The sequence below is a fragment of the Cyprinus carpio genome, chromosome B13, assembly GCF_018340385.1.
Source record: "Cyprinus carpio isolate SPL01 chromosome B13, ASM1834038v1, whole genome shotgun sequence".
NCBI classification, from domain to species: domain Eukaryota; kingdom Metazoa; phylum Chordata; class Actinopteri; order Cypriniformes; family Cyprinidae; genus Cyprinus; species Cyprinus carpio.
The window spans coordinates 21,027,034-21,039,555 of record NC_056609.1 but is presented as its reverse complement, the minus strand read 5'-3'; the positions used below and the strand labels follow the sequence as shown (position 1 = coordinate 21,039,555).

General features: G+C 35.9%; 2 protein-coding genes across 6 annotated transcripts; one reads left to right on the top strand and one right to left on the bottom strand.

Moving 5' to 3' along the window:
- Positions 1-776: 776 nt before the first annotated feature.
- LOC109088342 (probable sodium-coupled neutral amino acid transporter 6) lies at positions 777-9,582 on the bottom strand. Of its 4 annotated transcripts, XM_042737249.1 has the most exons (18): positions 9,370-9,582; positions 8,693-8,814; positions 8,255-8,328; positions 7,802-7,854; positions 7,521-7,560; positions 7,349-7,429; positions 7,227-7,241; positions 6,686-6,764; positions 4,163-4,245; positions 4,024-4,082; positions 3,892-3,951; positions 3,175-3,225; positions 2,937-3,016; positions 2,746-2,846; positions 2,374-2,498; positions 2,155-2,299; positions 1,977-2,071; positions 777-1,533 (listed from the first exon to the last, which is right to left on the bottom strand). In XM_042737249.1, the coding sequence occupies exons 1-18, from the start codon at positions 9,454-9,456 to the stop codon at positions 1,450-1,452; spliced, it is 1,434 nt and encodes a 477-aa protein (XP_042593183.1). In that variant the 5' UTR covers positions 9,457-9,582; the 3' UTR covers positions 777-1,449. The 4 variants fall into 4 exon arrangements, with proteins under 4 accessions (XP_042593183.1, XP_042593184.1, XP_042593186.1 ...); XM_042737250.1 differs by lacking the exon at positions 7,349-7,429; XM_042737252.1 differs by lacking the exons at positions 1,977-2,071; positions 2,155-2,299.
- Positions 9,583-9,622: 40 nt separating this feature from the next.
- Positions 9,623-12,516, top strand: LOC109088343 (tRNA (guanine(37)-N1)-methyltransferase). 2 transcript variants are annotated; one of them, XM_042737247.1, is made up of 5 exons: positions 9,623-9,714; positions 9,977-10,605; positions 11,344-11,468; positions 11,563-12,205; positions 12,313-12,516. In XM_042737247.1, exons 1-5 carry the CDS (start codon positions 9,695-9,697, stop codon positions 12,366-12,368), a joined length of 1,473 nt encoding a protein of 490 aa, XP_042593181.1. In that variant the 5' UTR covers positions 9,623-9,694; the 3' UTR covers positions 12,369-12,516. The 2 variants fall into 2 exon arrangements, with proteins under 2 accessions (XP_042593181.1, XP_042593182.1); XM_042737248.1 differs by having other exon boundaries at positions 9,712-9,831.
- The last annotated feature ends 6 nt before the right edge of the window (positions 12,517-12,522 follow it).

Sequence of the window (12,522 nt, the reverse complement as noted above, 5' to 3'; positions counted from 1 at the left end):
ATATTATTTAAACTGAATTTACCCATTATATTTGTTTTAAAAATCAGAAGTATTTGGCTGTATTACTATAACATACTGTATTACAGCAATACATTAAAAAAAGAAGAATAAAAATTCTAAAAAGAACTAAAACTAAAAAATAAAATGTCTGGACAAATTACTAATGGATTTATTTATTTTATTTTATTTTTTGGTAAAACATGACATGTTTTTGTGAGGTTCACCTGAACATCAATCCTCTACACTACTATAAAAAATATCCACTAAATCGCACTATGCCATGGTTTCATCATGTGATTGGTGATGCCAGTCAAGGTAACCATGTAACACAAATCCATTTTTTTCTTATCCTAAGCCACAAGATGAATGTTGCTTTAATTACACACCTCAAGAATAACAAAACTACCATTTTTCACTAAGTACATGTAAGGTTGTGCACATGTGTGTGTTTGTGTGTATCTGTGTTACAGACTGCCTTACATTGGGCGGCCTCTCAAGCTAATGCAGCATATTAGAAACAGCAGGAGAGAGCAAAGGCCAGAGCCTACACACACACACACACACACACACACACACACACACACACAGAGCATTTGTTTTCCATTATCTGACATACAGAGGACCCTCTGTCCAAATCAATGAAGAAAAATCAGCCTATCAATCTTTCTCACGTGCAAACCAGCAAAAACACACACTAATACTTGGATCTCTTAGACTAAACATGGATCACAGACTCCATTCCAGATGCTACAGTACACGAGTCAGTAAGAAACCAGTTTTAATTCTTATTTCCCTTTATTTATCGAAATTCACATAATAATACATAAAAATTGTCCTTTTGGACATGTAAACAGGGTTGTGATGGTACAAAAAAAATACACTTGTATATTTTCAATATATATATTTTTCATTGTTTAATATAGAAAATAGAAGAAACATTTTGAATTCTATATTGAATAAACAGAAAATCTTTGGGATTAGTGTCTGAAAGTTCTGATAGGTTTTTGTCTTCTAAAGACTAATCATTAAATCTGAGCTTTTTTTTTAGTCAGACAAGCAGCTTTTCCAATTCATTAAACATCTGTATAAATCTAATATCCCACATTCAGTTATTGTAAAATCGGCAGTGCACTTCCTTCATTCATTGGTCCCAGCTGTCTTTCTATGGATGGAAGCAACCATCTGATTCAAAAATAGTCACACTCTCCTGTCATTCAGACATAATATGCATTTCAGTGCTCTGCTGGATATTTTGAATTTGATTGTGCCTCTGTTCAGTATTCAAGTGTCATAAAGTGCTATGAGGATGTGAGATTTGTCATAAGAGCACAGGCTCATCTCATTGGGATTCCCTTAATTTGGTTCAGAAAAGAGTCTCTGCCTGGTGTGTCACCTGTAAAATAAGCTTTCTCTTCTCTCGTGCAATACGCCCAATAATGATGTCAAAGGTCAAGGACCTTGAACCCAGGAGACAATGATGACACACAGGCTCAGCACACCCACAACCAGACCAATCACCATCAGAAAAACCGCCTAGAATGAAAGAGAAAGTTGGAAAAGATGCTTATGGGAAGAAAACTAAAGAAAGCAAAATAGTATCAACAATCTAATTAACATATCAAGTGTAAAAATGCTATTAAACTTCATATTCATTAAAGAATCCTGAAAAAAAAAATGTATTATGGTTTCCACAAAAAAATATTATGCAGCATAACTTTTATTTAAACATTGATAACAATTAGAAATGTTACTTGAGCACCAAATCAGCATATTAGAATGGATCATGTGACACTCACATTTATTCCCAACATAGGAATAAATTACATTTTAAATATATTAAAATAGAAAACAGTCATTTTAAATTGTAATAATATTTTTGCAATATTACTGTTTTTACTGTATTTTTTAGCAAATAAATTTAGCCTTGTTAAAGAAGTCATGTATGTGTTATTGAATGCATGTAAGACTTTAGATACCCCTGCTGAATTGAGAGATCTGATTGGCTCAGAGCTGATTCTCAAATAAAACATTCCAGGATACACAAACAGCAAACATGTGGAGGTCGTAGAACCTAGAATCACATAAGAAAAGGTATGCAGACACACACATAAACACATTGAACTAAACACACTGAGCGTATGGACACACACTCACCCACCACACCAAAGACATTCCTAATGTCAGGGACGAAAATAGCGAGCAGCAGCACAAGAGTGAGGACGAAAAAACAGGAAAGCAAATGAAAGAGCCAGGAGAACTCCCTCTCTCCCCTGCATAACATCAACAGGGCTTTACGTGCCTGAAAGAAAAGGAGAGAGGATGTGTTTTCTGAATTTCTTTCTTAAATAGTTCACAATCTGGCGTTTGACTTACTGGGAAGTGAATGAGCGGCACAGTGAACAGAACGGCCAATAAAATCGCAAGACGCACTGCCATCACCACAACATCCCGTGGTAGGTAGGTGTCATATCCTAGCAACAGCTCAGATTCCACATGTGCTGCGAATAAAGAACATTTGAAAAAATCTCCCTGTCACACAAGTTAAAATTAAGGTTGAGAATGAGAAATTATTTTTATATTTTATTTCAGCTGATGTTTATTTTATTTTAAGTAATGAAAATTTCCTTTATGTTTTTAGTTTTAGTCTTAGTATTTTGTTTCCAGCTCCTTTGTTGGAACTAAAAATGTAAGGTCATGTCATTATCAAGTGTTTGTGGGACTGTGTAGCTTGAGCAACGTTCTTACTAAAGAAGGTGAGGTATCCAAACACGGCAGAGATCAGATACACCACAAAACTAAGAAAGATGCTGACATTTGCCACTCTCTGCATTCTCTGCTTTGTGGGTCTGAAAAATATACATAAATGCATATAATAAGGCAACAACAGGCTATATATGTGGCAGATGCACAGAAAGAACAGCAATGAGTGACCTAACCTGTGTAACTCGCAGTAAATAGGTAAAACTGCCGTATGGCACAAGAAGGAGAAAGCCATTGTTGGGACGGCATAAGCACTCTGTAATGCACACACACACACGGTCATTTCTCACCCTCCTGATGTGTGTGCGGTTATGCTATAATATTACAACTAATATTTGGGTTTCTAATAGTCCTGCAAGGCAGACTTTAAATCAAAACACAGCTCGCCTTTCTGAGGAAAACACACACACTCACCTTACTAGAGATCACAAACATCTGTGGGGTGCATTCAGAGGTATTTAATCTCTGGGGATAGAAAAAGAAAATTAATGTGAATATGAAGATTACAATGAAATCAGAACAGCAACAAAATGAAAAAATGCTCTCTGGTATCACATTATATGCAGCTGAACATCGGCACACTGTTATAAATAAAAGGCATTGACCTCTGGCTCAAGAGGTCAAAGACCACTTCCCTTATTTAAAAAGATTCTACATCCTGTTTCTGATTGACTGGATCCAATCAGACTGCACAAAATATCTGAGAGTAATGACTAATTGTTTATAGCTTAGCACCATGCCAGCTATCACATCTGTATCTGTTGTGAGAAACAAGTTAAAAATAGGAAAAATAACTAATTAAACTATATAGAAACAAATAAAAACAAAAATTTATAAAAAGTTTTAAAGCCCATCTTTAATAATTAAAAAAAAAGTTCTAGAGAAGTAAAAAAAAAAAAAAAAAAAAAAAAAAAAAAAAAACCTAATATCTGACAGTTTAAAAACAATGCTTTAGCCTTAAGTTTGTTGTGATAAAAAAAATTTGAGGAGTTATGAAGTTATGATGAGGTTCTATAGCTAAATTTAAATAAATAAATGCAGCTAAATGTTCTATTGTTCTGGAGCTTTGGGTATTAACGTGGGGTGTTTTGGTAAGCGGTCCGGCTGTGAGGGTGTGTGTGTGGTCTTTACCAGGCTCACAGTAGAGTTAATTGGCAGTGGGCAGGGAATGGACCATTTTTTCACCACCACCTGTGTGAGAGATGAAAACATCAACATGGGAAAGAGAGGGAGAGGGAGAGAAAGAGAGCGAAAACAACTCACCACTACAGTAAAGAACAGCATGAAGACGAATGCGAGACTGCTGGTGTATCCCAGGAAACCTGACGATAGACACTCTCTTACACATGTACAGAATAATTACAGAAAACAGAAATACAGAAAAAAAAAAACTGTCACTCACCAATCTTAGGAAGCAGAGCCAATGGCAACACTACAATTAGAGTCACTATAATCAATAGTGTAACACCATCCTCAAACCACTTTCTAAGAAGGACAAAAAAAAATTGCATTAAAAAAATGGCACAAAGTAAAGGCATACACACCTCTTCATATCCACCCAGGATCAGTAAGATCTTTTTGTTTGTTTTGGTCTCTTAAGCTTTTTATCAAAAACACATTAAATACAGTAAAACTGTGAAATACTATTATAATTGAAAATACCTTTTTATTTTATTGTATTTCATATATTTTTTTTATGTAATTTGTTCCTGTGATTACCCTTCATAAATCATTCTAATATGCTGATTTGCTGCTTAAGAAACATTTCTTATCATCAATGTTGAAAACAGTGTTGAAAAAATATTTCTGCCAAAAATGTGATACATTTTTCATGATTTTTTTTGATGAATAGAAAGCTCAAAAGACCATCATTTATTTGAATTAGAAATCTTTTGTAAAAATGCCTATACTGTCTTTTTTGATCAATTTAATCCACTCTTGCTAGATAGAAGTATCAATTTCTACTGACCCCATACTTGAGTGTTTTAAACCCATGGATGTGATATCAATCACAAAACACTTGTCTGCTTCCCAAATCAACCCTTAAAACATTGCGATTCTGGAAATCCCCACATCTAATGCCAGAAATTCCTCCTCAGATTCGCTCTCGTTGTCCAAGTACTCCTGAATCAGTGCTCACTTTCTTATGTTAATAAAACAGAGCAAAAATAAAATAAAATATTTAAAGAGAGAACTGAGACTGATCATTTTATTCAGTATTCTACTTACTTCCACCAACTCAGTGTAGACAAATACCTTGCTAAGAGTTATTTTTCATGTTTCAATAAGATAAAAAAAAGCATAAATGTAAAGAAAAACATTTCAACATAATAATTATTAATTACTAATTATAATAAATAAATGATAATACCTTTTTTATTTGATTTATTATTTTGTCTCTATTATCCCTTTCATTTTGTACCATTGAGAAGTTTGAGAACAGTAAGATTTTTAAAGACATTTATACTTTTATTATATTATTATATTAACATTGTTCCAAAGATTTCAATTTCAACTAAATGCATTTCTTTGAACTTTCTATTCTTTAAAGAATCCTGAAGAAATGTATCATGGTTTCCACAAAAATGTGAAAAAATAAGTAATGTGAATGTGTATGTCAGTTCTTTGAACTGGGAGACGGAATCTTGAACAGGATGGTGTGTGAGAGAGATCTCCTGTGGTTCTGTCTTAACAACAGGGAGGTACTAGACAGCCTAACTGATCCACTTGAAGAAATGAAGATAAATTACTCCACTGAAAGAAAAATGTTATTTTACAGTAAATGACTAAAGTTTCAAGCATTTATACTGTGGCCGCTTTGTGATTTTTGCTCCTCCCAGAGAGATGGAGAAGTGATGTTTGTGTGTGTCTGGGTCTGGTCACAGTAATTGTACTGGTAAAGGGGATCTTGGGAAGGCACAACTCTCGTTGGGTGGAACATATGTGCGAGATTTACGTGAACGGACCTTTAATCCAAACCAGCTGCGTGGGGACGGGGCACAGTTGAACCACAGCTCAGAACAGCGGCTAATAAAATAATGACCGTTACATTCTTTACTCTGGAATATTTGCTCTTTTCTCTCTCTCGGAAACTCGCTTAAAGTCAGGGAAGTGAGAGAAAGAGTGTTTTTCTGCCAGTCAGTGAATGACCTTTTGTGAAAGTGTCCCCTTCTATCTCTGTTCTTGAATCGTGTTTCTAATTTGACTTGTAATGAATTCAAGATGTAAAACTTTTCACCTCCGATTTTGTGATATGTAAATCATATTTGTGTGATAAACCATATGTACTACTACCATTCAAATTTTTGGGGCGGTAAGATTTTTAAATGCTTTTGAAAGAAGTTTTTTGTGAATTTTATTTTAAATTAAAAATACAGTAAGAAATCTATTTAATCCATTTTAAAATGTAATTTATTTCTGTGATGGCAAAGCTGATTTTTTAACAGTCTTCACATTACTCCAGTCTTCAGTGTCACATGATCCTGCAGAAATCTTTCTAATAAGCCGACTTGCAGCTCAATAATTTCTATTTATGATTATAATTGTTGTGCTGCTCAATATTTTAGCATATATATAAAATAGAAATCTTTAGCAACATCATAATTATTTTTACTGACACTTTTAATCAATTTAATGCACCCCTTGCTGAATAAAAGTATTTAAAAATATCTTAATGAGACTAAACTTTTAAATAGCATTGTATCTTCCATTTTAGTCTGATTTTTTGTTTGACATTTTATTGGTTGCTCAGTTTCTACTTTTTGATAAGATCATTTTTAACAATAAATATGTTCTGATTGGCTAATACTGTTGCTTTGTGACAAATTTAAATTTCAGTGAGAACAGAAAAAAATTACTTGACACTGAAAACTTGCATTGCACATTATCAGAATGTAGTGTGAGGGTGTGGTATATATTTATTTACCCAGAAGTCTCTGTGTTCATGAAGCCGGTGATGGCGGCAGGCATTTCAGACTTCAAAATGAACAAGTAGGTGGACATGGCTAGAGAAGGAGAATGACAGCACATTACACAAGCAAGCTATGCAACACCTCAAACACACACTCTAACACATCATCATGATGCAAACATGCATAACAATATTGTCAGAAAAATTCCACGGACAGTAACACATGGTCTATTTAAAAACAGCAGTGACCTCTGAGGTCAACATATTCTAAACTTACACTTACATGCTAACAGCCACGAGTTCATATCATATGGTCACATATACACACACAAACACAGATGATTAACAGACAGCTGATGAAAGGATTGGCTTGTATCCAGATTGAAAACCTGACTGCAGCAAAACACTTGCGCTCACACAAACACACAGTTGTTGCCATTCTAAATTCTAGTGTGAAAGTGAGATAGATTTTATGTTAAGTAGTTTTGGGAGATTCATGATAAACAAAATTCAGTTTTACTACTACTGAACACCACATGACACACAGAATACTTACTACTGTTCACAGTGACTAGGAAGCAGTGTTCAGAGAAAGGTAGACAGAAAGAAAAGACAGATTTTTATTTTTCTTATTATTCACTTTTTTTTTTGTAATATAGCTGTTGTTTGCAGACCAACCTGCTAAGTTAAAAGTAATATATCCACCCAATAAAACATGTTGAAATTGAGACCATGAAAGCGAAAGAGAGGGGAGACTCTCTGCATCAGGGCATGTAGAAATTCTAATTTCAGAGTTCAAAGGTTAAGTGGTATGACTTTAATTAAATACAAGTGAAAGTGAAAACCTCACCTCCAATGTTCTGAATGAGAATAGTACAGGCCACAAGAATCTGCTCAAAACAAGTGAAAAACACGCTTTATGGGAGTAAAAAGCCGCATTTTACTTCTATAGTGCATTCAGTTATGACGAGTACAAAGATAATGACCACAGACACAGTTAGTTTTTCATATTACAAAATGAAACATTGCAGTGCATCATTACAGCTTAACTGCAGGGAATCTTCAGACAAAGACAAAATCAGATAAATAAAGCATTGTAGGCTAGATATTAGATCTGTGATATTTACCAACCTTGCCAGGTCTGTTGAACGCTCTCTCTCCAAGAGCTTCATAAGAGTTGATGCCTAGCAGACAAAAACATATGCAATAATGAGGCCCGGTTATAATGTATAATCATGAAAGACCATTTCACCATGTTACAAATTGCCTACAACTCCTCTGTCTGTCAGCAGAGATTTCTCAACTGATGTAGAGTTTATGAAAATAAGTGTTATTTTAGGATCACTAGTATAATCCCCCCCCCCCTTTTTTTTATTAGTTTTTAATTTTAGTATTTTTCGTTTGCATTTTAGTTTTAGTAACTTAATTTTTTTTGTGTGCTTTTAGTTAGTTTTGTTTAACTTTTAGTTTAGATGTGTGTAATTTTAGTTAACTATAATAACCCTGGTGAGGGTTCAAATAAACAGAGTTGAAAGGTAAACAGGATTATGCAGGGTAATGAAGAAGTCAAAGAGTTGATATTACCTGTCTTGTCACAGAGGAGCAGCAGGAGATGGATAGAATAAGCAGCCAAACTAGAGACCACCAGCAACAGAATACTGAGAAAAAAAACAAGGTCAAATGACTGTACTGTGTCAGATACTAGGGAAGCTCTATTGAAAGCATTTGTGGAATAATGTTTGTTTCATATAGTTTGCGATAACAATTTCAACTTCTCCCAGACTGTTCTCTACAAAGAAGTCATTCACTTCTATCCTTGTGTAAAAATCTCTGCCGAATGGAACATTTTTGCATGGCTCTGTTTATGTGTAAGGTATGCAAGTACCTTACTGGAACCACAATTTTGCTTTAAAAAAACTGAGGGGTGCATCAAACCAATTTTCTGTTGTAATCAACATTATGCCACAAAAGTTGTCAGCACAGTTGAACTTGTATTGAATCGGAAACACTATGTCTGTGTACCTGAATCCGATGATGCCCGTATTGGCCATAGCATAAGAGAGACCCAGGATGCCACTACCCATGATGGCATTCATCAGATTAAAGGCAGAAGACCAGAAGGATGCACCTCTAGCCTGAGCACCCTGTGAGGAAGATAAACAGACCAGAAATTACACAACAACATATCAGCTCACACTGGAGCAAACTAAGACAAAATAGATCCTGGACGTAATGCAAGAGAAAAAATATGCAAAATGAATGTCATTACTGTCTGCTTAGACACCAAGTTAATGAAAGCACAAAGGGAAGTAAAATCTTTGCAAAGACAAAATAAAACTGCCTAAGATCACCATATGACGAGGTGAAAATGATTAGAAAGCACGAGGCAGCAAATGACATAAAAAACATACTCCTCTCCATTTCCACGGAAAGCATTAGAACACAGCTTTATGGTTTTAGAGGAACGCCAAATATATTTAATTTGCAAAAACTAATACAACACTGCATGTACAATTTACACTGGTGCTATACAAATCAACTTCATCTTAATCCTAGCTGGGACGTTAATTAATGTTTAGTCTTAGCTTAGCAATATGTTAATGTGAAAAAGCGACACCTTTCGTTCACTGACACTTGTTTTCGTTTTTCTTCTTCTTCTTATTATTAATGTTATCAGGAGATGACAGGATGTGGTTTACCTGTGCTAATAGCGGTCTGCTCTCCTCTCCGATGGGCTCATACTCGCTCCCCGTCTGCACGCTACAGTTTGCGTTGTTTTTCCACATGTTCAGCCGTTTAGTTTACTCTTCTGCACAGCAACAACCGTCAATTCATGTATCCCCTCTCACACCACCGGCTCCAAAAGAGACTCAAGTAAACGTAAACATCTCTATTCACGTGATTATACAAAAAAAAAAAAAAAAAAAAAAAAGGTCACATGTCCACTTATATCTCACGTCACAGACCAATCACGAGCCGAAGACTCGGTCGCTTAGAAATGACGTACTGTAAAGCGTGTTTCTTATGGCTGCCGGCTGCAGAGGGTGAGCAGTCACAGTTTAATTTGTTAATATTATAAAACTTAGTTATGTTTTGAATGTAATGAATTACACGGTTTAAGCTCTTTGGATAAGCAGATACACTTGTAGTTTATTATCAAGGTTAGCAGTGTAACAGTCTGCTGCTAAAATGTGCACTTATTTAAATTGTTTTGTAATTGAATTAACGAAAAGGTTGCAAATTCTTCTTTTTGTTTCATTATACACTTTTGTATTTTATCTCTCTCTCTCTCTCTTTGACCAACAGATCTGGCAGACTTTTGTTCCTGTTGCAGAAACATCGCAGTTGTGTCTCTCTGTTTCAGAAAGTAAACCAATTTGCAAGAATTCCCCTCCAGTTCTCCACTCTAGTCCAGTCTCAGAAAACCATGACTGACCAATCACAGACTGATCTGGGGCTCTACAAGCCCCCTCCGACAGTCCGGGGCATGACAGAACTGGACCGAGCAGCTTTCAGTCAGACAGTCAGTGTGCCTGCCATACGGATACCAACCAATGTTCTCAACAAAGCTGTGAAGAGTTTGAAGAAAGTGGCACTACAGAGGCCGGGACTCAAACGGGTTGTTGAGGAACACAGTGAAGATGGGAATAAAGACAGTAGTGAAGGAGAACATCGGCTGCTGCTATTGGACCCAAACAGCATTACATCTGCAGATTCGTTTGGCGGTGAGGAGGCAGAAGCTCTGAAAGCCTATGGGGTGCCTCAGGAGATCCAGAAGTATGAACTGCAACTCACCTATGAGAACCTTAAGAGTGAGGAGATACTGCGAGCTGTACTTCCTGAAGGACAGGATGTGACATCAGGATTTAGTAGAGTGGGCCACATCGCCCATATGAACCTGAGAGACCACCAGCTCCCCTACAGAAAACTGATTGGTGAGATAAATGATAAATCAGCTTCTGTCATTGTTTACTTACCTTCATGTCATTTCAAACCTGTATGCATTTTGTTGTTCTGTGGAACACAAAAAGAAATATTTTGAAAATGTGTCAGTGTCTTTGTCTATAAAATAAAAATCAATAGGGTCCGATTCTGTTGCCAACATTGTTCAAAATTTCTTCATTTGTGTTCTACAGAAAAAAGAATGTCATTACGGGTTTGGAACTGTGTTATTTTAGAATTATTTATATACTATTTTAGTTTTTTTTTTATGTATTTTTAAATATTAATAATGATTATATATATTTATTTTTTCAGTTTTGATTTTTAGTTTAATGTGCATTTGTAATTTTTGTCCACTTTTAAATGTTAGTTTAGATTTCAATTTTAAGTGTTCTTTTTTCAGTTTTAGTTTATATTTTTTCTGTTTATATTTATTTAGTTTGTTTATATTTATACAGGTTTTTTTTTTTTTTTTTGGTTCTTCAACTTAAAATTATTCAATTAAGCTAGTTGTCAAGGCAGTATTTCTCATTTTTATTGAGTTCATGTTTTTCATCTAATATTTATATTTAATTTTATTTCAGCTTTATTTCAATTAACAAAAATGTTTTAAACAGTTTAGTAACCCTAGTTTGTAACGACATGGTGACAAAATAATAGAATATTTATTTTTGGGTCAACTATCTCTTGATGTTTAAATCTTTTTATGGACTTCTTGTGTTTTGTTCCAGGTCAAGTAATCATAGATAAGAACCCAGGAATTACTTGTGTGGTCAACAAGACCAACACCATTGATTCCACTTATAGAAACTTCCAAATGGAGGTTTTGGCAGGAGAGAGTAACATGGTAGCAAAAGTGAGTTCATCTTATATAAAGAGTCAGCATATTCAGTTAAGTCTGTTTTCAAAGAGACATCTGTCTGTAATCTACATTTTTTTTCCTCTCTCAGGTACGTGAGAATGGCGTGTTTTACGAATTTGATTTCTCTCACGTGTACTGGAACCCTCGACTGAGCACCGAACACGAGCGCATCGTTTCCCTTCTTCAGCGTGGCGATACCGTAGTGGATGTTTTCGCCGGAGTCGGTCCATTCGCGATCCCAGCGGCCCGCCGAGGCTGCGAGGTCCTCGCTAACGACTTAAACCCAGAGTCCTTCCGTTGGCTCCAGCACAATGCTAAACTCAACAAGGTTGACCGAAAAATAACATCATTTAACATGGATGGACGGAACTTCATCCGGGGACCTGTAGAGGAGCGCCTGCCTGCTCTAATGAAGGGATCACAAAAGATTCATGTGGTGATGAATCTCCCCGCACTGGCCCTCGAGTTCCTCGATGCCTTCAGAGGTCTGCTGGGCCCGGAGCCAGACCAGAGTCTTGACAACCTGCCTCAGGTGCATTGCTACGGGTTCTCCAAGGAAGATGACGCTCAGAGGGATGTAGTGGAGCGGGCGGAGGCCAGTTTAAAGACTTCCCTGCAAGGACAGTGTTCTGTGCACCTGGTGAGGAATGTGGCACCCAATAAGGAGATGATGTGTGTGAGTTTTACACTGCCGAGAGGGGTCCTATACTCCACACACACCAAAGACAGTGGTAAGAGACTCTCACATTTACTACTGTCATTGGGCAGCAGTATTAAAACATGAAATAAAAACATACACAGTACACAGCTGTGCTAAAATGTTTTTTTTGCTCCATAGATGTTTCAGAAGAGCCGAATCCTAAGAAACAGAAGTGTGAGGATCCGACAGACTGAATACACTCAATGTTCTCTGTTAAAATGTTTTGTTTTAGTTCTTTTAATTTTTTTTTTTAATAAATCATTCCATGAGAGTGAATGCTGTTGCATTTCTTTGAGACGATCACACAACCAACACTGACACACAGAGAAAAAAAAAAGTGTTTATTTA

Bases quoted from the DNA above. Each gene is read 5' to 3' on its own strand.
- LOC109088342 (XM_042737249.1), bottom strand. From the start codon at position 9,456: ATGTGGAAAAACAACGCAAACTGTAGCGTGCAGACGGGGAGCGAGTAT. The intron at 8,815-9,369 runs GTAAACCACATC...TCTTCCTCACAG, and splicing joins GCAGACCGCTATTAGCACAG to GGTGCTCAGGCTAGAGGTGC. The intron at 8,329-8,692 runs GTACACAGACAT...TTTTTTTCTCAG, and splicing joins ACGGGCATCATCGGATTCAG to TATTCTGTTGCTGGTGGTCT.
- LOC109088343 (XM_042737247.1), top strand. From the start codon at position 9,695: ATGGCTGCCGGCTGCAGAGG. The intron at 9,715-9,976 runs GTGAGCAGTCAC...TTTGACCAACAG, and splicing joins ATGGCTGCCGGCTGCAGAGG to ATCTGGCAGACTTTTGTTCC. The intron at 11,469-11,562 runs GTGAGTTCATCT...TTCCTCTCTCAG, and splicing joins AGAGTAACATGGTAGCAAAA to GTACGTGAGAATGGCGTGTT.